General features: G+C 38.4%; 1 protein-coding gene and 1 long non-coding RNA gene across 3 annotated transcripts in view; one reads left to right on the top strand and one right to left on the bottom strand.

Moving 5' to 3' along the window:
- ell2 (elongation factor for RNA polymerase II 2) overlaps positions 1 to 16,157 on the bottom strand; it is a 112,290-nt gene extending 96,133 nt beyond the window's left edge. The window contains exon 1 of one of the 2 annotated variants that reach the window (XM_043709652.2): positions 15,890 to 16,157. In XM_043709652.2, the coding sequence (XP_043565587.1) occupies positions 15,890 to 16,027 (138 nt within the window). In that variant the 5' untranslated portion in view covers positions 16,028 to 16,157. The remainder of the gene's footprint in view (positions 1 to 15,889) is intronic. The other variant, XM_087999052.1, reaches the window with a different exon arrangement.
- The window catches only part of LOC122559732 (uncharacterized), a 217,816-nt gene continuing 208,386 nt past the window's right edge, over positions 14,873 to 24,302 (top strand). Inside the window, exon 1 of the long non-coding RNA XR_006314526.2 lies at positions 14,873 to 14,979. This is a non-coding gene — a long non-coding RNA (uncharacterized LOC122559732). The remainder of the gene's footprint in view (positions 14,980 to 24,302) is intronic.

The following is a 24,302-nucleotide window of genomic DNA, read 5'->3' as shown; positions in this document are numbered from 1 at the left end:
GTGACTTTAATCCTCCTATAGGATTGGGAAATAAAATTAGCAAAGATAGCCGAAAAAGAAGTATTCAGAGAGCATTTGGGATAATTTCTTATAACGATATATTGTGGACTCAACCAAGGATGAGGCTGTTTTGGATATGATATATAATAAGACAAGTTTAATAAATGATCTGAGTGGAAGATCAATTAGGTAACAGTGACATAACATCTTAGAATTCAGCAGTTTGAGTGGGAGAACCTTGGTGCAGAAACAACAGTATCAAACGTAAGGGTAGGCACATGGGAATAAGCACAGAGTTGGTGTTGCCCGGGAAAGTAGTTTAGCAGAAATGATGATGAACAATGACAAAGAAAACCCGTCGCAAGGAAGGAGGATTCTATCAAGACGACAAAGCAATTCTGGTTAAACAGGAAAGTTCAGAAAATATCAAACTGAAAGTGGAAAAACATACACTGTGGTTAAGACTAGTGGCACGTCAGAGGATTGGTTACATTTTACAAGCCAAAGAGATGGGTGAAAATAAATTAAAATGCAAATTAGTAAGAAACTAAAACAGACAGCAAGAGCTTCTTCAAATATCTAAAATGGAAAACAAACACAGCAGTGAACATTGGGCCCTTAGCAAATGAGGCTGGAGAAATAAGGAGTTTCTAAATTCTCTGCTAGGACGCCCTTCATAATAGACCAACATTTTTCCCAAAACCAGAAAACAGATTACTGTGGGAATTAACATCTGGTGTTGGTAAAATGTTAGTCTATTATGAAACACTTATTAGCAGATTATTTAGAAACCCATGATAAAATCAAGCAGCATCAGCAGGTCTTCCTGAAGGGGAAATCATATCTGACAAATATATTACAATACTTTTGAGATAACAAGTAAGAAAGGGAAAGGGAAACCAGTAGATGAAATCTATTTGGATTCCCAAATGGCATTTGATAAAAGGTACTGCATATTTCGCTGCTTAAGAGAAAAGCCCTGGAGGTGGGGGTAGTACATTTGCATGCGTTGAGAATTGGTTAACTAGAGTTGAGATAAAAAGTCATTTTTAGGATGGCAACCTGCAATTGGCTGAATGTCACAGGGATTAGTGCTCAGGCATGGGTAAAACTACATAAGGCACTGGTCAGATGACAGTTCTGAAGAGAGGTCAAAGGAGTCAATGTTAACTCTGCTTTCTCTCCACAGATGCTACCACACCTGCAGAGGATGACAGATTTCCTACCCTGTAGGGAGTTAGTGAACCAGATGGGTTTTTGCTACAATTCATATAGTCTGAGTAATGACGACAATCTTTTATTTCCAGAATGGGGACATGATAGCATTGTGGTAAATGATACTTGACTAATAGTCTAGAGATCCAGGCTAATTTTGGGGATAAGGGTTCAAATTGTAGCTGGTTAATTTTAGATGCAAGTTTCTAATTCTCTCCTTCATAGGATGTGGGTACCACTGGCATAGCCAGAGGTCATTGCCCATCAAGAACTGAGTGCAGTTGAGAGTTAACCATGTTGCTGTGGATCTGAAATTACGTCTGGCCATGACAGATAAAAAAGGCTTATTTCCTTCCCTTAAGGGCATTATTCAGGTTGTTTGTTATAACAGCTGATGATAGTTGTCATGGTCACAATTACTGGATTTTAATTCCAGATTTGAAGAAAAGGCACATTTTGGTACAGCTTTTCATCTTACATTCAGACACTTTGTAAGAAATACCAAAAGTAATGGGAAACCAGCATGTACACATAAGGGTGCTGACTGCTTGGCAAGTGGACTTTGATTGATATAGGCCTTTCAATTAGTATATTCTTCATTGAAGCACCTCTACCAAACAAGTACACCACATTGAGAGCCCAACTGACAAGCCTAAATTGGTTGTCAGCATAATTCTTCACACATTCAGAATCATGTCACAAATACCATGTCCTCCTTGCCCTCTTGACAGAATAATTCACAGTGCCACTCTTACCTTTTACTCATAGCTCTATTTTTTTCCCCCAGGTATTGATGCAATTTGTGCTTTTGAAAGATTCAATCAATTGTTCTTCTAGCATACTCAGGCTGAGCATTACAGTACCTAATCACTCGGTGCATGCAAATCTTACTCTCATATTAGCATCAATTCTTTTGTCAATTAACGAGTATGTTCCCTCTGGTGTTTGATCCTAAAGGAAATTACTTCCGGTCCACTCTGTCCAAACTCCTCAGGAGTTTGAATACACCCATCAAACCTAATCTCAATTCTTCTTCAAGTTGAATGACCCAAATTGCTCCAATCCATTTATGTAACTGAAGCTCATCCCTCAAACCATTCTTGTGGATCTGTTTTGCACTTTTCCCTGATGCCTTCACATTAGCATGCTGTCCAGAACTGAACTGCAATTGAATGGTCGCAACACCAGAGAACTCAACTATAAACCTTTGCAAAGTCTGAAAAACAACAGTGCTTCACTGTTTCGCCACCCAAACAATTGTGTTTAAATGCAGCTACTGCCACTTATCTTATGAGATCTAATTCTGCTCATAGGTCTGTTGTGCAACACTTCAAATGCCTCTCGTGATGTAATGAAAGGTTTATTTAATTTACATAAAACATAGAAACATTGAAAAGTTTGACTTTTAAAAATTTTACTAGTGGCATAAAGATTGTGTTTATATCTGATGTAACTTCCCAATTAACTCTCACTTCTGTTGCCATGGTCATTTTTTTAAAATGCTGTTGAGAGAGAAAAATTGCTGGAGACCAATGGGCTTTTGTTGACATTGGAATAATCTTATGAGCGGAAAGTAAACAGGTGGGAAATAGGCTTCAACTTAGAAGATCTTGGAGTTTTTTCTCATTTAGATAACAGGAAAAGACCTTTTTTAAAGCTTAACTTTGCAAATTTCTGCAGACTTTTATTGAAACTGGATGTATAAAGCAATGGTTCCTAAGAAAGGAGTTACTTAGAATTGTTAAGTAATGGATTATCTCATGATACGATTTAGCCAAAGTTTCAGGACAGAAGTTCTGTTCAGAACTTCATTATTTTTGGGAGGTTTAAGATCGGGCATGTGAAGACTGCAGAAAAAAGTTATCAGATTCTCAAGGTTGGGTGTTTAAACCACACTTACAGGTGATCATGAAGGGAATTCTCTGATGTAAACTCTGTAAAGGTATGCCTCTGGGATTAATAGGATTTTTTTTTAAACCAAAGGCTTCAAATCTTTGACAGTGTTAAGAGTATGTAATTTGGTATATTCTATTTTCATTTCTTTTGTGTAATAAACTTCTATTTATTGATAAAACTGAATGTGCAACATTACATGTTTATGTTTCAGTGACAGATCACCTCACTAAAACCAGAGAAGAACTGTCTAGCTACAGATTTTAGTCTGACAGCTTATTTGTCCAGTAATAGCATCAGCTTGCATCATAACATTTTCTGACATCTACTTTAACAGCATGCACTCAACCCTTTGATACCTCACCAAAAGAACACAAGTTACTCCATTGCAATTTGCCTTTATGAAATTTATCCTCAAAAACGCAAATCCATCTAAGCACCTATAAACTTTGCCCTGAATTAGTGTTCCTTAAAGCTTTCCATTCCGAGGTTAAGCAAATTAGACTGCAATGAGTGGCTTTCCTGGTTTTGAATCAAAGGTTTAAATGTTTGCAATTCTCCAATCCTCTCCCACCGAAGTCTAACACAGATGGGAAAATCATGGCTTTATAGTCCTTTATAATCTCCACCCTTGCTTCCTTTGGATGCACCTCATCTGGCCCTGGTGTCCCATTAATTTTAAGAACAGTCTAATACCACCTATCACTTTTAAACTTGTGATTGAACTACCTCTTTCACCGTGTCCTGAATAGCAACATCATCTTTGATAAAGATGCAAAAATAATGTATAATATGTTCCTAAATGAAATGTGATCTAATTAATGTACTTTAAGAACACGAGGAAAGCTGTTAGAATCAAACGTTCAGTTGAATGCTTTGTTTTACTAAATGTTAATTTGAACCTTAGAACCACATAGCCTTTGTGCAATTTTTATATTGCATGCAGGATTTAAATGCATGCTATTATTTTGCATAATATTGCTGACATTTGATTTTTATTATTGATGCAAGTTGTGTTTGGTCATCTTATTCCTCTGTATAAGGTGTCTACACATGTACACTTCAAATATTTTTCCACATTATGTCCCATCTGCCAAGTTTTTGCCCACTTGCCAAACCTGTCTAGATCCATCTGCAGACTCATCCACTGCTTGCCTACCCACCTATTTTTGTGTTATCCACAAACTAGACTATAGCACGTGCATTTTCCTCATCCAAATCATGAACATATTGCAAACATTTGCAGTCCCCATGGCACCACACCACTAATCATATTGTGAATGAATTTGCCCCCATATCCCAATTTATCTAGAATCTTATCAAATAATGCTAGTCCTCACACCTGAAAATATATTTGAATTTTAAAAAAAGGGAATCCCCAAAGATAATGCCTTATCTCAACTCTGTCTATTAATTAGCTAATTCTCATTCCACGTTAGTATAGTACCCCAGACATATTTTATCTTATTTAAGGCAGTAATACATGATACATGATCAAGTGCTTTCTAAAAATCCAAATACATTATATCCACTGCTTCCCCATGATCTGTCCTGCTTGTTACCTCAAAAGGAGTCTGATAAATTTGTCAGGCATGATGTCCCCTTCATGAAGGCAGTCTGACTCTGCTTGATCATATCCTGTATTTTTAAATACTCTGTCAATAAATCATTTATAATAGGCTATTATTTTCCCAATAAGAGACATTAAACTAACGGGTCCATAGTTAGCTGTTTTATTATTTCTCATTCACTTTTAAATAAAGATGTGACTTTGGTAGCTTTCCAATCTTCTGGGTCTTTTTCAGAATTTAGGATTTTTGGAAGATTACTACCAGTGTATCTACAATCTCCAGAGCTACTTAATTTAATATTCCACATATTGGTCTTTAACCCCATTTGTTACCCAAGCACATCTTCCCGTGATAGTTATTGTACACATTTCCTCTCCTCCTTTTGTCTAAATGATTATTTAGTAAGCTTCGGAATGCTGATAGTGTCTTCTACTGCAATATTTGATACAAAGTATTTATTGAACCGCTCTGCAATTTCCTGGTTGCCATTATTTTCATAGCCCTATTTTGTAAAGGGCCTTTGGCTTCTCCTTTATCTGTCCTGCATGGAACTTCTTCCAAGAATTTGTTGGCTTCCATTTCTCTCCATTTTTATATATTAAAAATGTTTTTGCTGCCTTTCTTAATATTACTTGCAGAATAACTCAAAACTCCCACCTCCTCTTCATTTTTTTCCTGGTCATCTTTTATTGGGTTTTATAAAAGATTTTCCCAATCCTCTGGCTTGCCACATTGAAAGAAAAACCATATAATCTGATGCGATCCTGAACTTTCCTTTAACCATCGTTGGTTTATCCCTTCCTAGAATCCTTCTTCCTCATGGGAATATATCTTCGTTTCAAGCCCTGAATTATTTTCTTTACCATCTGCCATTGCTTCTCAACAGTCTTTGCTGCTAAACTCCTCATCCACTCACTCTAAATCGTTCCTCATTCCTTTGTATTTATTTCTATTTAAATTGAGCAAAGTTGTTCCCAATCCTGGTTCTTCCTTCTCAAACTGAATACTAAATCCTACCATATTATGATCATTGTTTCCTATGATCACTTTATGATTTGGAGATGCCAGTGTTGGACTGGGATGCACAAAGTTAAAAATCACAACAGCAGGTTATAGTCCAACAGGTTTAATTGGAAGCACTAGCTTTCAGAGTGCTGTTCCTTCATCAGGCAGTTGTGGAGTACAGGATTGTAAGACACAGAATTTATAGTAAAAGTTTACAGTGTGATGTAACTGAAATTATATATTGAAAAAATACCTTGATTGTTTGAGAAGTCTCATCCGTTAGGATGACATTTTTAAAAAGTTACATTCTCAAGTGTCTGGATAATCCAAGATGGAGGACAGGAGAAATTTCTGGCTGTAACAGCTGCTCCTTTTTTTTTTTTTTTTTTTTTTTTAGGTATTTTAGGTGCTGGAGGTGATTTCCTCGAATTCCTGTAATTGTCTCTCTAACCAATCCATTTGATCTGATAGGATTCTCAACCAACGGCATTTATTGCAGATAAAATCCTCAGAAACCTGAAAACTCTCCCTGAACTCCCACATCCGACAAGAAGAGCATATCACTCTACTAAAGGCCATTTTTGCTCCTTCACAATCTACAGACCCAGAAAATAGCACCGTCTTATTCCTCTACAAAACACTGCTCCAGGTTAAATAGTTATGACTTATATTTTAAGTTTAAACAAGAGACATCTCAATAAAACATATAATCAAGAAAGAACCCTTATACTCACTACTGCAGACTTACTGTAAGGCCACGCTTAAATATTCACTTATCTGTTTTTGTGCTGTGACCTCTCCCAAACAGGTTCCTCCAAGATTAGTTGTGAATTTCACTGTTTGTTAATTTCCCAAACGCACTCTGATGTCCAGCGATACATGAATTCAAATAGCAAAAAGGTAGTAGCTGTGCAGGTTCATTGCTGTTTCTCTCTCTCTCTCTCTCTCTCTCTGATCTCACTATGTGCTTCCTTTGTCTGTTCCTCTCCCTTTCAAAACTGCAGTAGTTTTGACTTTTTTCTCCAAAGTTCCACAACAATGCAACAACCATATAAAACAGTAATTGCTGCTCCTAGAATCACCTTGAACACCTAAAATACTTCAAAAAAAATAAAAAAGGTGCAACTGTTACAGCCAGAAAGTTTTCCCGTTCTCCGTCTTGCATTACTCAGATACTTGAGAATGTAACTTTCAAAAACAAATTTTGCAATTTACAAAGGAAAGTGAAACTAACATGGTCCTTCTAACAGATAAGAGACTTAAACAATCAAGGTATTTTTCCAATGTATAATTTCAGTTACAACACACTAAACTTTTGCTATAAATTCTGTGTCTTACAATCGTGTACTCCACAACCACCTGAAGGAGCAGTGCTCCGAAAGCTGGTGCTTCCAATTAAACCTGTTGGACTATAACATGGTGTTGTGTGATTTTTAACTATCATTTTACTCTGACATGGGTAATGGGGCAGGTTTAATATATCACAATCCAAAATAGCCTGATCCCTGGATACATCTAGAGCATACTGTACTAGGAATCTGTCCTGATTACACCCACATATTTTTTCAACATCTTCGCATCCAGGATCACTCACTGTTATTATACTTTCTCCATTCCATACCAATAGTGCCATCCCACTTCCTGCCTCTCTAAGTATTTACATCTCATCTTCTATCTCCCTGGAACCATATAGCCATTATGACAAAATTAATAGCTCTTTGCATGAACACATATAGTATGTCCAGTTTATTCATTATTTTCCAAATTATACATGCATTCAAGCAAAGAGATATTAATTTTGCCTTTCTGCCTTCTCTTTTCCTTACCATATCCAAACTCTATTTACTGCTGCATTCTACGTTTATATGTCCTGGTTCCACTCTGGGTATTATTCTTCAAATAGCTACCTTGTTATATTGTCTTATCTTGCTTTGTAAGTTTATACCTCCCATCTCCCTACCCCACCCCCCCACCTCCTCTCCCATGCAGTTAAAGCCCTCTCCTGTCCCACTTCTCTTTTCCAGTTTCAGGTTGAGTTCAGCTCCAGATCCAGGCTGTGTCATTACAAAAGCAAAACGGAACTGTTTTTCATCAGTGCCAATGATTTTGTGAATGAGTGACCCTCCCCCTCAATTTATTCAGAGACTTATTAAATAATGCTACTTCTCAATCTGAAAATGTATTTTTAATTTTTAAAGGGCTACACCGAAAGTGGTAGCTGTGGATTAAAACTTAGAAAAGTTCAATTGCATTCTTTTAGAACATTAGCAGAATAAAGTTTAGCTTCATGTAAATTTATTAGGAATTGGTCAAATGTTGACAAGTTTCTCCAATTTGAGAAAAATTGGAAATTTCAACCTACAGATTTGCATTTTTGCTTCACATACAGTATTCATGAGATGTGATGCACAAGGAGGCAAAAGGGAAAAAAATATTTTTGGAAGGGCCTTTTCTGGAAAGTTAAAGAACAAACATTAGTCTTTTAATTGTAGTAGGTATAGAAAATGCACCCTATAAACTTAGGCGATCTAACATTAACAATGAATTGTTTAGTAAAGTCGAAACATTTTTTATCCAGAAGTCTAAATAATTGCATACACCTACAGCAGCAAGTAACAGTAAACAGTGGCTTTCTAAAATTGGAGAGGACAGTTTGATAGTAGCTCTGCAAAAATTGTATCTGTTAACTACATAAAGAATTGCAGGCAGCTAGTTAGTTTACATTGTACATTTAATAACCATATTTTTAATTTGAAAGTATAATTAGAAGAATAATTTCCCTCATCCAGATTGTCTAAGATTAACTTCAACTTATTTCTTCATTCTAAAAACTGTTTTAAAAACAAGCTTTAACTTGGCAATAATCCTTTCTGCAGGAATAATCGTAATTACTGCAGAGTTTATTTTGAACTCTGATTATTGTCATGGACCTATAAAACTTCATTCTGCTTTTCAAATTCAGATGTCAGTTACCTTCCGTAAAGGGCATTAGTAGATCAGATGCTTGTTATACTGTATATGACAAGTCAGTAGCGGCTACCTGGCCACTATTTAACTAGCCTTTTATTCTGGATCATTATTGAAGTCAAATTTCACTTTCAGTTCTGGATTACTGATCCACTGGCATTAATCATTACAAAATAGTATCACCATTGCCATGCACTCTAAGCACAATTTACAGGAAAACCATTGCAAAGGGAAAAAAGATTTATACTGAAGGGAAGAGTGCAAATTTAGCAAGTGGACTCTGATAAAGGTGTTGTGCTAGTTGAATATGAAGTTGTCCATTTAAAAGGGAATTTTAAAAAAAAGCATAAGACCATGAGATGTAGGAGCAAAAGTCAGCAATTCAGCCAACAAGTCTGCTCCAACCTCATTCAGTTCGATCATGGCTAATCTAATTCCTCAACTCCATTTTCTTACCTTCTCCCCATAAACCTGGATTTCCTCACAGATTAAAAATTTGCCTTACTCAGACTTGAATACACTTCATGACCCAACCATGACAGCCTCTATGGTAAAGGATTCCACTGTTCGATTACCATCAAACATTCCTCCTTCGGGGTCAGTGACCCTTAATTCAGATTATACCCTCTTGCCCCAGACTTGCACACAAGGGAAAACAATCTGTATTGTTATCATGTCATGTACTCCAAGAATATTATTTGTTCAATAAGATCTTCTCTCATTCTTCTAAACTCCAATGATGGTAAATTGAACTTAATTAACCTCAAAGTTAGTATTGGACCTCCAAACCCAGAATCAATCTAGTAAACCTTCTCTGGATTGCCATCAATGCCAGTATGTTTCATTAGAAAAGGGAACCAATATCATTCACAGTCGACCACCTGTAGTTTGATTAAAGCCTTCTATGCTTTTAACAAGACTTCCCTACTTTTATACTCCATTCCCTGAGAATAAAGGCTAACCTTTTATTTGTTTTCTCTATTACGCAATGCTAGTTTTGTTTTGAGATTCATGGACTAGGGGCACCAAATCCATGCAGCTTTCTCAGTCTTTCTCCATTTAAATAGTCAGCTTGTCTCCTTTTCCTGCCAACACTGCCAAACATTTCCCCACATCATATTTCTCTACCACATTTTTGTACACTCACTTAATCCATCTATAGATTCCTGTGTCATCTTCACTATTTGCCTTCCAACTTAGTTGTGTGTCATTTGTAAAGTTGACAATAATAAACTCATTTTCCTCATCCAAGTCATTAATACATATTTAAAATAAGTGTGGCCCTGATCCCTGCGGTACTCCACTAGTTACAAGTTCCCAAGATGAAAATGCCACCTTTATCCCAACTGTGTGTTCTATTAGTTGGCTACTCCTCTCTGTGCTAATATATTGCCACAACAGCATGGTAACTTATCTTAACTACTCTTAGTGCTGCACCTTGACAAATGGCTTTTAACAAGTCACTTATACTGCATCAATTGATTCCCCTTTATATATATGCTGCTTGTTACTTAAAAGAACTTTAATAACTTGGTTAGACATGATTTCCCATCATAAAACTATGCTGCCTCTGCTTGATTAGGTGTTTCTAAGTGTTTTTATGATACCCTTCATAATTGATTCTCAACTATTTTTTCCAATTAGATGTCAAACTAACTGGCTTATTCATCACCTGTTGCTTGTCTCCCTCATTTTGAATAAGTGTATGTGAACAGTGAGAGATTGAAGAACTAAGTGCATATCCTGGGGCACAACTGCAATGTTGAGCCAAGGGGCCTGATTCAAGTGCCAACTGCTCCAGAGGTGTGTAATAACATCTCTAAACACGTTGGCTAGAATGGTTTTGCTGCAGTGCATGAATTATAAAGGATAGTATGCAGAAATGCCAAGTAATTAGGAAAGTTAATATAAATTTATTGTTTACTGCAAGGGAATTTAGAAAGGAACATAGGGAGGTTATGCTTTAGTTACACAGGGCACAGATGAGTATTATACATAGTATTGGTATTCTTAGTTAAGGATGGATGTAATTACATTACAAGCAGTTCAGTGTCAGCTTACTACACTAATAACAGGAACTTGAAGGCTATCTTATGAGAAAAGGCTAGACCAGCTAGTCTTGTATCTGCCAGACTGAAGTTGTCAGGGTACATATGGAAAGGATGTTTCCTCATGAGAAATTTTTAACTAAGTATCACTGTTCAAAAAGAGAGTTATCCATTTAACAGATAAAGTCAATCTCTGGAACACTTAAAAGGCAGTGAAAGCCTGAATATTAAAAACAAGTAGATTATTGATAAGTGAAGAGTGAAACATTGCTGGATACAAAATGAAAATGTAGGGTAATCAGTTCCATACCACCAATTTGTGTCTTCCATGAACTTCTTGAATGCACATCTTACATCCAAGTCCAAATCACCACAAAGATACATGGCAAGAGTCCTAACAGCAAGATCTGCAGATTTCTTCTATTGGCCGAGAGGCAGGAAGCAGAATGCAGTTTTAGATCCAACATGGCACTTCACATTGGATCTCATGGGCTCTTAACCTTCTTGATCAGTCTGTCATTGGGGACTTTATCAAACGCCTTGCTAAAGTTCATGTAGACCACATCATATGCATTACTCTCATGGACACTGCTGGTTACCTCCTCAAGAGATTAGGTGAAGTCACACTACTTTCCCTTAAATTCATTTCTTGCGACAGAATAACTTTTTTTAAAAACCAAACAACTTATCCAAGTTAAGTACTAATTCAGCCAACCTATCAGTAAAAGCTCTCTCTCCATTCACAAGATAGGAAACAGTTTTCAAAGCTAGATTGAAGTTCCTATTGGTGCCCATTAGCTTCAGAATTAACAATGTTCATAAGTAGAATACCTAACCGTATGATTAAAATTTCTAACAGACTGACAGACAAAAGCAATATCTGATTTAAAATTAGATAAAGAAAATCTTTCATTTAAGTCATGCCCAGAACATAAAACATCCCAAAGCATTCCACATCTAGGACTGGAGAAGTAGAGACACCAGGACATTTAAAGAAGGAAATTTTTAACTTTTGTGCCTGCAACTGCCTAATGTGAACGGAAACCAGCTAGCACTGATTTCAAATCCGGAGCTCTCAGTTCATAGATGAATATTTTGGCAAAAAGAAGAGGGAGTGAAGCAAGGACAGAGGCATGTGACACCAACTTCAATGGCTGGGCAGTGTTGAATTGGATTATCTTAAACAGACCTGTATGGAGATGCTGCAATTGATTTCAATATCCCTGCACATTAGAGGCATTTAACCTGGGATGGGGGGGATAAAATACAGAGACTGATCTCCATTGAGCTTAATTGCTGTATAATTGCTAGTGATACAATTATCTTCTGGATCAGTGGTGCTGGAAGAGCACAGCAATTCAGGCAGCATCCGACGAGCAGCAAAATCGACGTTTCGGGCAAAAGCCCTTCATCAGGAATAAAGCAGGCTTGGCCACAACTTTTGACATGTTTATTGGCTACCCACACAAGGGCATATGGAACAAAGTTTTGCAATATAAAAAAAAGCAATTCAAGCAAAGGAGAGAAGGATACTATTTTCTTCCTGCAGCAACTGTCTCTTCTGAAGGCACAATAATATTGATTAATGGTTTACTTCAGGATCTTGCTCAAACTACTATTGAAAAGAGAACCTTTATTGGTGGATATTAGGCCATTGACTAAAGGATGTCAAAGAAAACCGCAACACTATCCTAACCAGGATATCAAGAAATGGGAATCTTGAATGACTACCACTTCAGTGATCTTCCAAGATGAAATATACACCTCGGGTGAATGCATTAGCTCACTTATCTTACTTTATGCTGTAAAAACAATTGAAAATTAGGGCTAAAGAGGAGAAATTTTAAAGAGAACTGGAACAGAAACAATTAATAAAACATATTAATTTGTCTGAGGACTGCTACTCAATGCAAGAACAATTCTCATTTTAAAAGTTCATGTTCAATGAGCTCTCAAATAAAGCACTGAAGAATACAACTCAGACCATTTCTCCATTCAAAGCACAGGTGATAGCAGCTGGCACAAAGTTATGGGTGAATATTCAAATTCTACCCATACTTTCAATGGTGAAAGATCAATGAAGGAATGGAATTAAAATAGATAATAATTCCTTTGATAAGGTTCCACAGACTAATTAGTAAAGTTAGATCACATGGGATCTAGGGTCAGCTTGCCAATAGGCACAAAAATGACTTTACAGTAGGAGGTGGTGGAGGGTTGTTTTTGACACTGCAGGTCTATGACCAGTGCTGTTCCACCAGTACTGGGTCCACTTTTGTCTGTGAATTACATAAGTGATTTAGATGAGAACATAGGAGGCATGCTTAGAAACTTAGCAGATAAGACCAACATTAATGGCATAGTGGATAGTGAAAAGTGTTATCTAAGATTACAAAGAGATCTTGATCAATTGGGTCAATGGGCTGAGAGATGGCAGATGCATTTTAGTAAGGACTTAATGTAGGGCCCTGGATGATGTTGCAGACCTAGGGGTTCAGGCATGTAATTATTTAAAATCTGTATCACAGCTGGTCAGGTGGCATTTAGCTTTCATTGCCCAGAACTTTCAGTATAGGAGTTGGGATAACATGTTGAGGTTGTACAGGACAGAGGTCTTTTCTGGCTGCTCTGTTATAGGGATAATATTATGAAGCTAGAGTGGGTTCAGAAAAGATTTACCAGAATATTGCTGGAAATCAAGGGTTTCAGTTATAAAAATAGGCTCAGACTTTTTACACTGCAGCGTAGGAAGTTGAGGGGTGACCTTAGAGGTTTCTAAAATTAAGAAGAACATAAATAAATTAAACTGCAAAGGTCTTTTCCCTAGGGTGTTCAAAACCAGGGGGCATATTTTTAAGACTTTCTCCTTTCGCCTTAAAGAGAACTGGAGGGTCTTTTTTTTTTAAAAAATGAGTCAGTAGTGTGTGGAATTAACTGCCAGAAGTTGTGGTAGATGCAGGTATAGTCACAACACTAAAGACATTTGGATAAATGCATGAACACAAAGATTTGGAGGGAAATGTGTCAAACAAAGGTGGGGGGACTAGTTTAGTTTGAGTGTGGACTAATTGAACTGAAGGGTCAGTTTTAGATTAAATTCCCTACAGTGTGGAAACAGGCCCTTCAGCCCAACAAATCCACACCGACACTCGAAAGAACAACCCACCTCGACACATTCTCTGTGCTATATGATTATAACAAGAGAAAAGTTCAAGTCACAAATCAGTAAACTGAAAACACATTTTATGGCACAGATTGTTAAATACAACAGCAAGTTTCGTAGCACATCTAGCTTTCTTTTTACAATCAGGATTTAAGATTCAGGCTTACAGTGCAGCTTCTTATAAATAAGTCTGCAAATTACAAAAGCTGTCAACAGAATTGACCTGCAGACTAATGAATGCCTGCTAGGAATACTTTTAACCCCACAATAGTCGATCATGTTTGCTGACACAGCAAAAAGCAGCAGTCCAACTTAGTTCCCCACACAGCCAAACCAAAAAACGATCAAAAATATTGCTGAAATCAGTACAAAAAAAGTGAACTAATTTTTTTAAAAAGTTACATGTATATTGTCAGTCTATTACAAAATGATAATCTGCAAGTTTTTCCTTCGGGCAAAATTTCTCAAATAACGTTCAACTTCACTTAAAAATAAATGATTGAAGCAACAAATCTGAACGCTATTTTGATTATACACCGAGGATGTCTGTGCAGAAATCAAAAGCAAGCTATTCTATGAGTTAAAGACATGGCTCGATGAAAACTGTTTGAAATGGATTGACTGTTAATTGTTAATTCTAGGTCTGCCGGGCGCCTGGGCAGGTTCAGCAATCAATGCAATGATAAACGTTTTCTTCGTGAATTATTCATGAAATTATACTCGACAGAAAACATTCATTTAAAGATCAAAAATAACGAACCGCCTAATGGTCATAAACTATTAAAGATTAAAGTTGTTACTTCTATAACACGATTTATACACTTCGACCAAGCCACGTTTGCTCTCCGTGTCAATGCAATTTACGTAAATCAATACGACTGCAATACGTCCGCCCTACCCCCCTCAAAAATTAAAAGTCCAAAGCCAAGAAAATGAAAAGCCATATTTCTTCCCAGTTTACTTGCTAATATATAATTAAGTTTGGAAAATATTTAATATCAATGGAACTGTCGAAACAGTGATCCATTATTTTTAGCGGAATCTGCGTTTTCGTTTAAATTAAATACACTGCTGGGCTTGCTACTGGTGTCGAGACCCCGTTCTACAATACTGTCCAGTAAGTACATCTCAGATTAAAACCTGTAGCCAGATATTCCTATTACTGAATATTTAAAGTCAAAAAGTTGAACTTTAAAAATCCCAAACAGGTTAATTTGACACTCCTTAGTCAGCGCGATTTAAAATCTTTATAATGTCTGCATAATAGATGTACAGGGAACTAGCTGGTTTGCAAATACGAAGTGTCTCGAGTGAAATGGTTACTGCAGAACTTGATCAGCCTTGTCTAATCGCTTCCCGACACACATCACGTACTCTGTGTCTCCACTCGCTTATGCTATTAGAAAATCTGCTACATCCACGTTAAACTATTCCAACAAAGTTTATTATTTTGATTACAAGTCGAAAATATTTCAATGTCAAACGAACATCACCGAACTTCAACGAACTATATATCTTTGGCAGACATTCGAGGTCATAATGGCATGTAATATTGGACATTAAAGTTAACTCGGCATTTAATGAAAAAAATAAAAGCAACGGGTGACAGCGACAAAGATATGCTTTAGTCAAAGGAAAATCGAGCTGGTCAAGTTATGTTGGTTGTGGATTGGGAGCATTCACCAAAAGCTATATTAATAATAAATTCGGTCAGCAAAATCGTCACTTTCTTTTTTGCACATTGCCTTAAAGGTGAAAGAAAACTCAAGGTAGTGGGAAGAAGCACTTGGGGTTTTACAGACGTGGGGAGGGGGAGGGAAGAGAAGTGGAAGAAATAATCTTGATTGAAAAAATTTTGAATTGGACTCATTAAACAGTGAACGGCTGGGATGTGCATTTTGTTTTACAACAAGTCCATATTCCAGGTTGTTACTATCGCCATCTGAACTGTCAGTCACTACGGCTGCTCGCATTCGCGAAAAGTTGAAATAACACTTATAGAAAAATAAATCTTCTCCCACCCCCACCTTTGAAAACTGAAAGGCTTCCAGCGCTCGGAAGGCTGTCTCTGTCAACTTAACGTGAAAGACGGTGATTTTGCCGGGGTTCGCTTTCCCACACGACAGACCGTAACGCTGATCTTCGGTGAGCGCTGCCGCCGCCATCTTGGATTGGCCCCTCCGACATCAGTTTGATGCCCCTCTCATCGTCCGAGTCCCCCCCTCCCGTACCTCCCCAGCCTCCGAGGCGACGAACCAACAGAGCGACCGAGGAGATAAGTCGGGGGCAGACGCCTGCCACCCAACTTCTTTGGACAGCCACATCCCGCCCAGCTCGCCACCTTCCGTAATCTGTGATTGGCCCGTCCGGGTCCAAGAGCAAACACCGCCTCCAAAGAGATTCAATCTATGATTGGTCACTTCAACAGTCTATCGTCTTGATGCGGGCCAATAGGAGAACTAGTGATATTTCAATTGGTGGAATCCGGTGGCGAGCTGGAGGCGGGCACTAATGTGTTGACGTCACGCCGTCGACACGGCTGCATGTCTTCTCCGCCCCCATCAACTCAGGCGACGCTGATTGGTGAGTTTACGTCATAGGCCGAACTGCGTCGACCCAGCAACCAAGGGATGTCAATCAGATGACGCAAAGAATATGAAAATAATGGTAAACGTCACAAAGAGCCGTCAGCTGGACGATTAGATAGGACAAGTTGTGGAAAGAGCTGTGCACACTGTCTAGCTGCTCAAATACTGCCAGCAATTTACTGATTTTATATCACTATTTACTTAAAATCTTTAACAAACAAAAACAGAAATTGCTGGATAAACTCAGCAGATCTATGGAGAGAGAAAATAGATTGAACGTCTAACGTTCAGATCAAAAGAATATAAAATGTAGATTCAATGGCGGTCACTTGACTTGAAACGTTAACTCTGAATTCTCTCCATAGATCTGCTGCTGAGTTTCTCCAGCAATGTATGTTTGTTTGCTTCAGATCTCCAGAATTCGCAGTTCTTTGTTGTATATTAGCTGAAACATCAAGTCTGTCTTTACGCAGACGCTGTATTCTTTGCTCAGTATTTCCTGCATTTTGTATACCTTGATAGCATCTTAATTTAGACGAAAAAGATTTTTGTTTTGCACCTACAGTGAAACGTACAGTTCATAAATCATTTTCATTTGTCAGGATTACTACTAAGGTGATGTGACGGCTTGTACAGGGGTGCAATGGTGCCGAAGGGAAAGAGTTAAACAATAAAGGCTGAAAATAAATGACTATGGATTGCCCTGCGATCAGCTGGAGGGAGTTGACACAGAAATCTGTGTGAAATAAAACAGAACAGGACAGAAAGTGCTGACAAAACTCAGGAGGTCTGGCAGCATCTACAGAGAATTCCAGACTGGATGGAAACATTAACCCTTCATAGATGTTGCCACACCTGCTGAATTTCTCTAGCAATTTCTGTTTTTATGGTGTAATAAGGTATATCTTAAGAGATATATTTGCAAGTTGTCAGTTGCCAGGGCTGAAAAATATAGTATTCCTGCAGACGCTGTCATTGGTTAGTTAAGAACGATAGCTAATCAGTTGTTTAGATTAGATTACAGTGTGGAAACAGGACATTCGGCCCAACAAGTCCACACCGACCCGCCGAAGCGCAACCCACCCATACCCCTACATTTACCCCTTACCTAACACTACGGGCAATTTAGCCTAACCAATTCATCTAACCTGCACATCTTTGTGACTGTGGGAGGAAACCGGAACTCCCAGAGGGGACCCACGCAGACACGGGGAGAACGTGCAAACTCGACAGTCACCTGAGGCGGGAATTGAACCCGCGTCTCTGGTGCTGTGAGGCAGCAGTGCTAACCACTGTGCCACCCACATTGTCTTTCATTAATTCATGAGATTATGGGCATCACTGGCTGGAGCAGTATGTATTGTCCAGAGGACATTTAAGAGTCAACCACGTTGCATTTTTAACAAAAATAGAAATTATTGGAGAAGGGTAGCACGGTGGTTCAGTGCTTAGCATTGCTGCCTCAAAGCACCGGGGACCCGGGTTCGATTCCAGTTCTTGGGTGAGTTCGTGTGGAGTTTGCACATTCTCCCCGTGTCCGTGTGGGTTTCCTCCTAGAGCTCAGGTTTCCTCCCACAGTCACAAACATGGACTGGCTATGCTGTATTGCCCGTAGTGTTCAGGGAATTGCAGGACTTGCCATTGGAAATGCGGGGTTTTAGGGTTGGATGAGATGCTCTTCGGAGGAGCGGGATGGGCTGAATGGCTTGCACTACACTGCAGGGATTCCTGACTATGGCATCTGTAGACAGAGAAGCAGAGTCCACGTTAACTTGCTGATTACAACAGTCTCCTGTAGCTGCAGACAATCTCCAAATCCCAAAGACTTTAAGCGCAGATGAGCATTTTAATGAAACAGTTTATATAAAATTAACCACAAAAAAGCACTGGCGCAAAATCTGATCTGGCATATTTAACGTGTGATTTGGATCCGGAAGGAAGGTGGTGCTAATTAAATTTATATTGTCAACTGTGAAGAAACGGTTGCAATTCTAAATTAAATGTTTCCTCTGCCAATTTCCCAAACGTATCCCCACTGAAATTCCAAGTTGTTTAAAAAATGTACAGTCCGCATTTTGTTTTGCGTCTTTTATCTCACCACCGCGCTCTCTGTAATTTCCGAACTCTAAACGCATCGCTTGGGTATGGAGCCGCAGACGTGCCCAGTCTAACTTTGCAAATATCCCGAGCCGTGTGATTCAAAATATCGTCATCCTATTTTGATTCTGTATATGCCGCTGGCGTTGTCACCTATTCACGGAATTTCCTCGGAATTGCTGACGCTTCACCACCGTAACATTGCGAAAAATATTGCGGAAACTCCCTTTACGCATCGAAATGTGGTTTCTGCACACATCAGGCAAACTCAACATGCCATAATCCGAGCAACTGGGTGGAAATTCTTGACTCCTCTTACTTCATCTAGAAATCTCAAAACCTTGCCTCTTGATGGCCCATCACTCGGAAATCAATTTTGAAACAAGAAACAAAACCAAACTACTGCTGACGCGAGAAATCTCAGCTAAAACAGGAAGAAGAAGGCAATGTGTCAAGATAGAATTTAAATGCTAACCCTGTTTCACTCTTGATAGATGCGGCTCCATGCCGAGTTCCTCCAATATTTTCTGTTTCTACTTCAAGATTCCAGCTTCCTTGAGCAGTGCAACAAGCCTGAGACAGAGGTGTTGGCAGGGAACGCTGTGGTGTGTTGAAGTGCCAGGCAAATGGAAGCTTGGGGTCTTTTTTGTGAAGAGAACATAAGAATTCTGAGGAAGGGTCACTGAACACAAAACTTTATTTCTGATTTATCTCCATATATGCTGCTATACCATCTGATCCTTTCCACCATTTTGTGTTTTTACTTTCTGTTGGGAACTGGCCTGGAAAGATAATGCAACTAATTACTGATCTTACGATACTATATATGAGCTAGCACCAAGATGCTGCTCTGCTCAAGGCTGACAACTAGTTGGATGTTGAACTGGTTGATCAAAAGAAAACTGGTTCTGACTGAATTGGCAGGAGACAATATGAAGTGCTGCCAGGTTTTGCTCTCTCTCTCTCTAGTTTCTCTCTAGTTATCAATTCTTGATTGATCTACAAACTTCAGTCTGTAAGAAATAAGTAAATATTTCAAGAAGTCTCTTGAAACTGTTTGCACTGACCAGTGATTTCAGAATTTAAACAAATATACTGTTATCCTTGCCTGTGAATAGCCCACTGTCCAAAGATTTCATGAAAGATTGGTAACTACCAATTGAAATAATTTATTGAACTAGCAAATTACAATTCTTTTATTTAAAAAAATCTCTCAATTATGTCTGCCAGTCTGTGTGAGAGTGGGAATATGATTAAAGAAGATTGGGCTTTAGATCATAGATATTAATTGTTTATCTGTATTGTGTGAAAGTTACATTATAAATAACAAATTGTTAATTTTTGTTCAATTTATAAATTTGACATCCAAGACTGTTATCAGTAAAGTCTGGTTAAGAACAATTGGGCATATGGAGGGTCATTGAATGTTCTAATTTCACTGTGCTGGAAATCTAATAATAGTGAGTTTGATTTGGTTTGACAGACTATCCCTGTGTCATAACAATAATCAGCTAATGACTTCTTGAATGTCTCAATTAAGCTTGCCTCCATCACGTTTCAATCTAGTGCATTCCAAATCCAATCCACTCAAATGACAATTTTATTTTCTCTTATTAAATTTGCCACATTTACAAATCACTTTATATCTGTTCCCTCAATTTTTTGATATTTTTATGAGCTTGAACTCATATTTTTATGAGTTACTCATTATGTACATTATTCAGACCTCTTCAGATTTTAAAAGCTTCAACAGATCTTCTCTTAGCCTTCTTCTTTCCAAGGAGAACAGTCCTAACCTCTCTAATCTATATTCAAAACTGAAGGTTTTCATCCCTGGAGCAATTCTTGTAAATTGCTTCTGCTCTCCTTCCAATGTATTTGCATGCTTCCTAGAGCATGACAAGCAAAACCATACACAATACCTCAGCTGAAGTCGAACACATGTGCTGGTTCAGCACATCCTCTTTGCTTTGTACTCCATACCTCCATTACTAAAGCTAAGCAAACAGCAGTCTGCAACAGTTCTCTCCACTTGTTGTACTATCTTCAATGATCTATGTACATGTAAGCTCAGGTGCGTAGATCATGTACACTAACTGGTCATGCACTCCCAAAAGATTATAAGCCCTGTTTTTATCACTTCTAAGACCATAAGAAATAAGAACAGGAGGTTGGCCATTCGGCCCATTGAGACTACTCTGCCATTCGATAAATACATATCGGATCTGATATTTCTCATTTCCACTTTCCTCATTTGATTTCCCCTACTGATCAAGGATCTTTTTCTCTGCCTGAAGTACCTGTCTGTCTATGGTCTTCCTATCATAATGTATCACCTCATACTTTTCCCTAAAGAACATCATTTTCCACCTATCTGACTATTGTCCCTTTGGAGTACTATGCTGCCCTCTATTAAACTAAAGAATGAAGAGGAGGTTTCAGTTACATGGAAGATTAGAAAGTTAAAGTTAAGAGCGAATATAGAAGTGCAGCTTAGTGATGAGGCTTATTGTTACCACACAATGAAAGGTAGGGATGGAGCATGTGAACATGCGAGTATGTGAGCTTGAAGCATTCAGAATAAAATTAATGAGTTAACAGCATAAGTACAGACAAATGAGTATGATTTGGTGGAGGTTACTGAAATGTGGTTGCAGGGAGACTGGGCTGGGAATTGAATATGCAAGAATACACAGTTTTTCAGAAGATCAGGGAGGGAAGAAAAGAGTGGTGCGACTTTATTAGTAAAGGAAGATATCAGTGCTGTCATGAGGAATTATACCAGCACTGGAGGTCAAGACTTAGAATCAGTCTGGGTAGAAATAAGAAATAGCAATGGGAATTAGTCCCTGGTGAGAGTAATCTACAGGTTCCCAACCAGTAATCTCACCGTGGGGCACAGTATAAACCAAGAAATACTGTCAGCTTGTAAGAAAGTTACAGCAATAGTCATGGGTGATTTTAATACGCATATAGATTAAATTAATCAAATTGGCAAGGGTAGCCTTGAGGGACAGTTCATTCAATGTTGTAGCGAATGTTTCTTGAAATGATACTTTGGCAAACCAACCAGGGAGTAGGCTTCTTCTGGATTTGGTGTTAAGTAATGATGTAGAGTTAATTAATGATCTCATAGTAAATGATTCTCTAGGGAAGAATGATCATACCCATCTAGAATTTTAAATTCAATTTGATGGCAAGAAATTGAAGTCTCTCAGTCGTGTTCTTGAGTTAATCAAAGGTAATTATATAGGCACGAGGACAGATTTGTCCCTCATAGATTGGGCAGGAAGGTCAGTTACTAAAATACAGGACAGTTGACAAGCAGTGGCAGATATTTAAGGAGATATTCAATTGTTCCAAAGTAAAATACGTTGTAAATAGGAAGAAAGATTGTAAGAGGGGGATAAACTCATCCACGGCTAAGGAACAACATTAAAGATAACACGAAGACAAAAAAAACTAAGGCATACCGTATTGCAAAGGCCAGTGGCAGGCTAGAACATTGGGAGAAGTTTAAAGACCAACAACAAAAAAGAAATAAAAAGAGTGAAGGTAACTTATGAAAGAAAACTAGCACAAAATATAAAAGAGATAACAAAAGCTTTGATAAATATAAAGAAAGGAAGAGAGTAGCTAAAGCGAATGTTGGTCATTTGGAGGACTAACACTGGGTAGTTAATAGTGGGGAACACACAAATGGCAGAGGCACTAAATCAATATTTGCTTCAACTTCCACAGTGGAGGACAATAGTACCATCCCAATAGTAAGAGGTGAGATAGAGGTTATAGAAATGGAGGAACTTAGAACAATCATCATCACTAGGGAAAAAGTACTGAGCAAACTATTAGGATTGAAGGTAGACAAGTCCCAAGAGCCTGATTGCATTCATCCTAGGTCTGAAAGGAATTGGCAGCAGGTGTAGCGAATTCATTGGTTATAAAATTCCAAGCTTCTCTCAATGCAGGAAAAGTACTAGTGGATTGGAAAAATGCTAACATAATGCTGTTATTCTAAAAGGGAGGGAGACAGAAAATAGGAAAGTATAGACGGCATGGTGGCTCAATGGTTAGCACTGCAGCCTCACAGCGCCAGGGACCCGGGTTTGATTCCAGCCTTGGGTAACTATCTGCATGGAGTTTGTACTTTCTCCCTGTGTCTGTGTGGGATTCCTCCCACAATCTAAAGATGTGCAGGTCAGGTGGATTAGCCATGCTAAATAGCTCAGCGTGTTAGGTGCATTTGTGCATTTTGAGAAGATTTGTAGCTCAGGTTGAGTTTCTGGATATAGGTTTGCTTGCTAAGCTGGAAGGTTCATTTCCAGATGTTTTATCACCCTACTAGGTAACATCTTCAGTGAGGCTCCAGGCAAAGCACTGTCAATAATTCCTGCTTTCTATTTATACGTTTGGGTTGGTAATGTCATTTCCTGTGGTGACATCATTTCCCAAGGTGATGTCATTTCCTGTTCTTTTTCTCAAGGGGTAGTAGATGGGGTCTAATTCGATGTGTTTGTTGATAGAGTTCTGCTTGGAATGCCATGTTTCTAGGAATTCTCGTTCATGTCTCTGTTTGGCTTGTCCTAGAATGGATGTGTTGTCCCAGTTGAAGTGGTGTCCTTCCTCCTCTGTATGTAAGGATACTAGTGAGAGAGGGTCATGTCATTTTGTGGCTAGCTGATGTTCAGGTATCCTGGTGGCTAGTTTTCTGCCTGTTTGTCCAATGTAGTGTTTGTTACAGCCTTTGTACGCTATTTTGTAAATAACATTACTTTTGCTTATCTGTAAATGGTCTTTCAAGTTCATTAGGTGCTGTTTTAGTGTGTTGGTGGGTTTGTGGGCTATCATGATACTAAGGGGTCTGAGTAGTCTGGCAGTCATTTCTGAGGTTTTGATGTAGGGGAGAGTGGCTAGGGTTTCTGGACGCGTTTTGTCTGCTTGTTTGGATTTGTTGCTGAGAAATCTGTGGCCTGTGCTCATTGGGTAACCATTCTTTTTGAATACAATGTATAGGTGATTTTCCTCTGCTCTTTGTAGTTCCTCTGTGGTGCAGTGTGTGTTGGCTCATTGAAATAATATTCTTATGCAGCTTCATTTGTAGATGTTGAGATGATTGCTTCTGTAGTTCAATATTTGGTCCATATGTGTTGTTTTCCTGTAGATGCTGGTTTGAAGTTCCCCATAGGCTGTTTGCTGTACTGTGACATCTAGGAATGGCAGTTTGTTGTTGTTTTCCTCCTCTTTAGTGAATTTTATGCCAATAAGGGTATTATTGATGGTCTTGAAGGTTTCCTCTGATTTGTTTTGTTTAGTGATGACAAATGTGTCATCCACATAGCGGACCCAAGGTTTGGGTTGGATGGTTGGCAGAGCTGTTTTTTCAAGTCTCTGCATTACTGCCTCTGCCAAGAACCTTCATATCGGAGATCCCATGGGTGTTCTGTTGGTTTGTCTGTAGGTTTTGTTGTTGAAGGTGAAGTGTGTGCTACGGCATAGGTCCACTAGCTTGATGATACTGTCCTTGCTGAGGAAGTTAGTGGTGTTTGGTGTATGTGTCTTTAGGTCTTCTAATAGTGTAGTCTATGTTTCCTTGGCCAGATTAATGTTGATTGTTGGAAACAGGGCTGTTACATCAAAGGAGACCATTTTTTCATCCTGGTCTTCAGGAATTCTCGAGTGGAGTGGATGGACTGGCATAAGTCTTCTACTAAGTGTTTTAGTCTTTGGTGTAGCTCCTTGGTCAATCTGTAAATTG

The sequence above is a fragment of the Chiloscyllium plagiosum genome, unplaced genomic scaffold (genome assembly GCF_037043375.1).
Source record: "Chiloscyllium plagiosum isolate Xiang-an unplaced genomic scaffold, Cpla_swu_hap1 HiC_scaffold_2, whole genome shotgun sequence".
Classification (NCBI taxonomy): domain Eukaryota; kingdom Metazoa; phylum Chordata; class Chondrichthyes; order Orectolobiformes; family Hemiscylliidae; genus Chiloscyllium; species Chiloscyllium plagiosum.
Note: the sequence above shows the minus strand (reverse complement) of the source record. Positions and strands in the feature narration are given on the sequence as shown.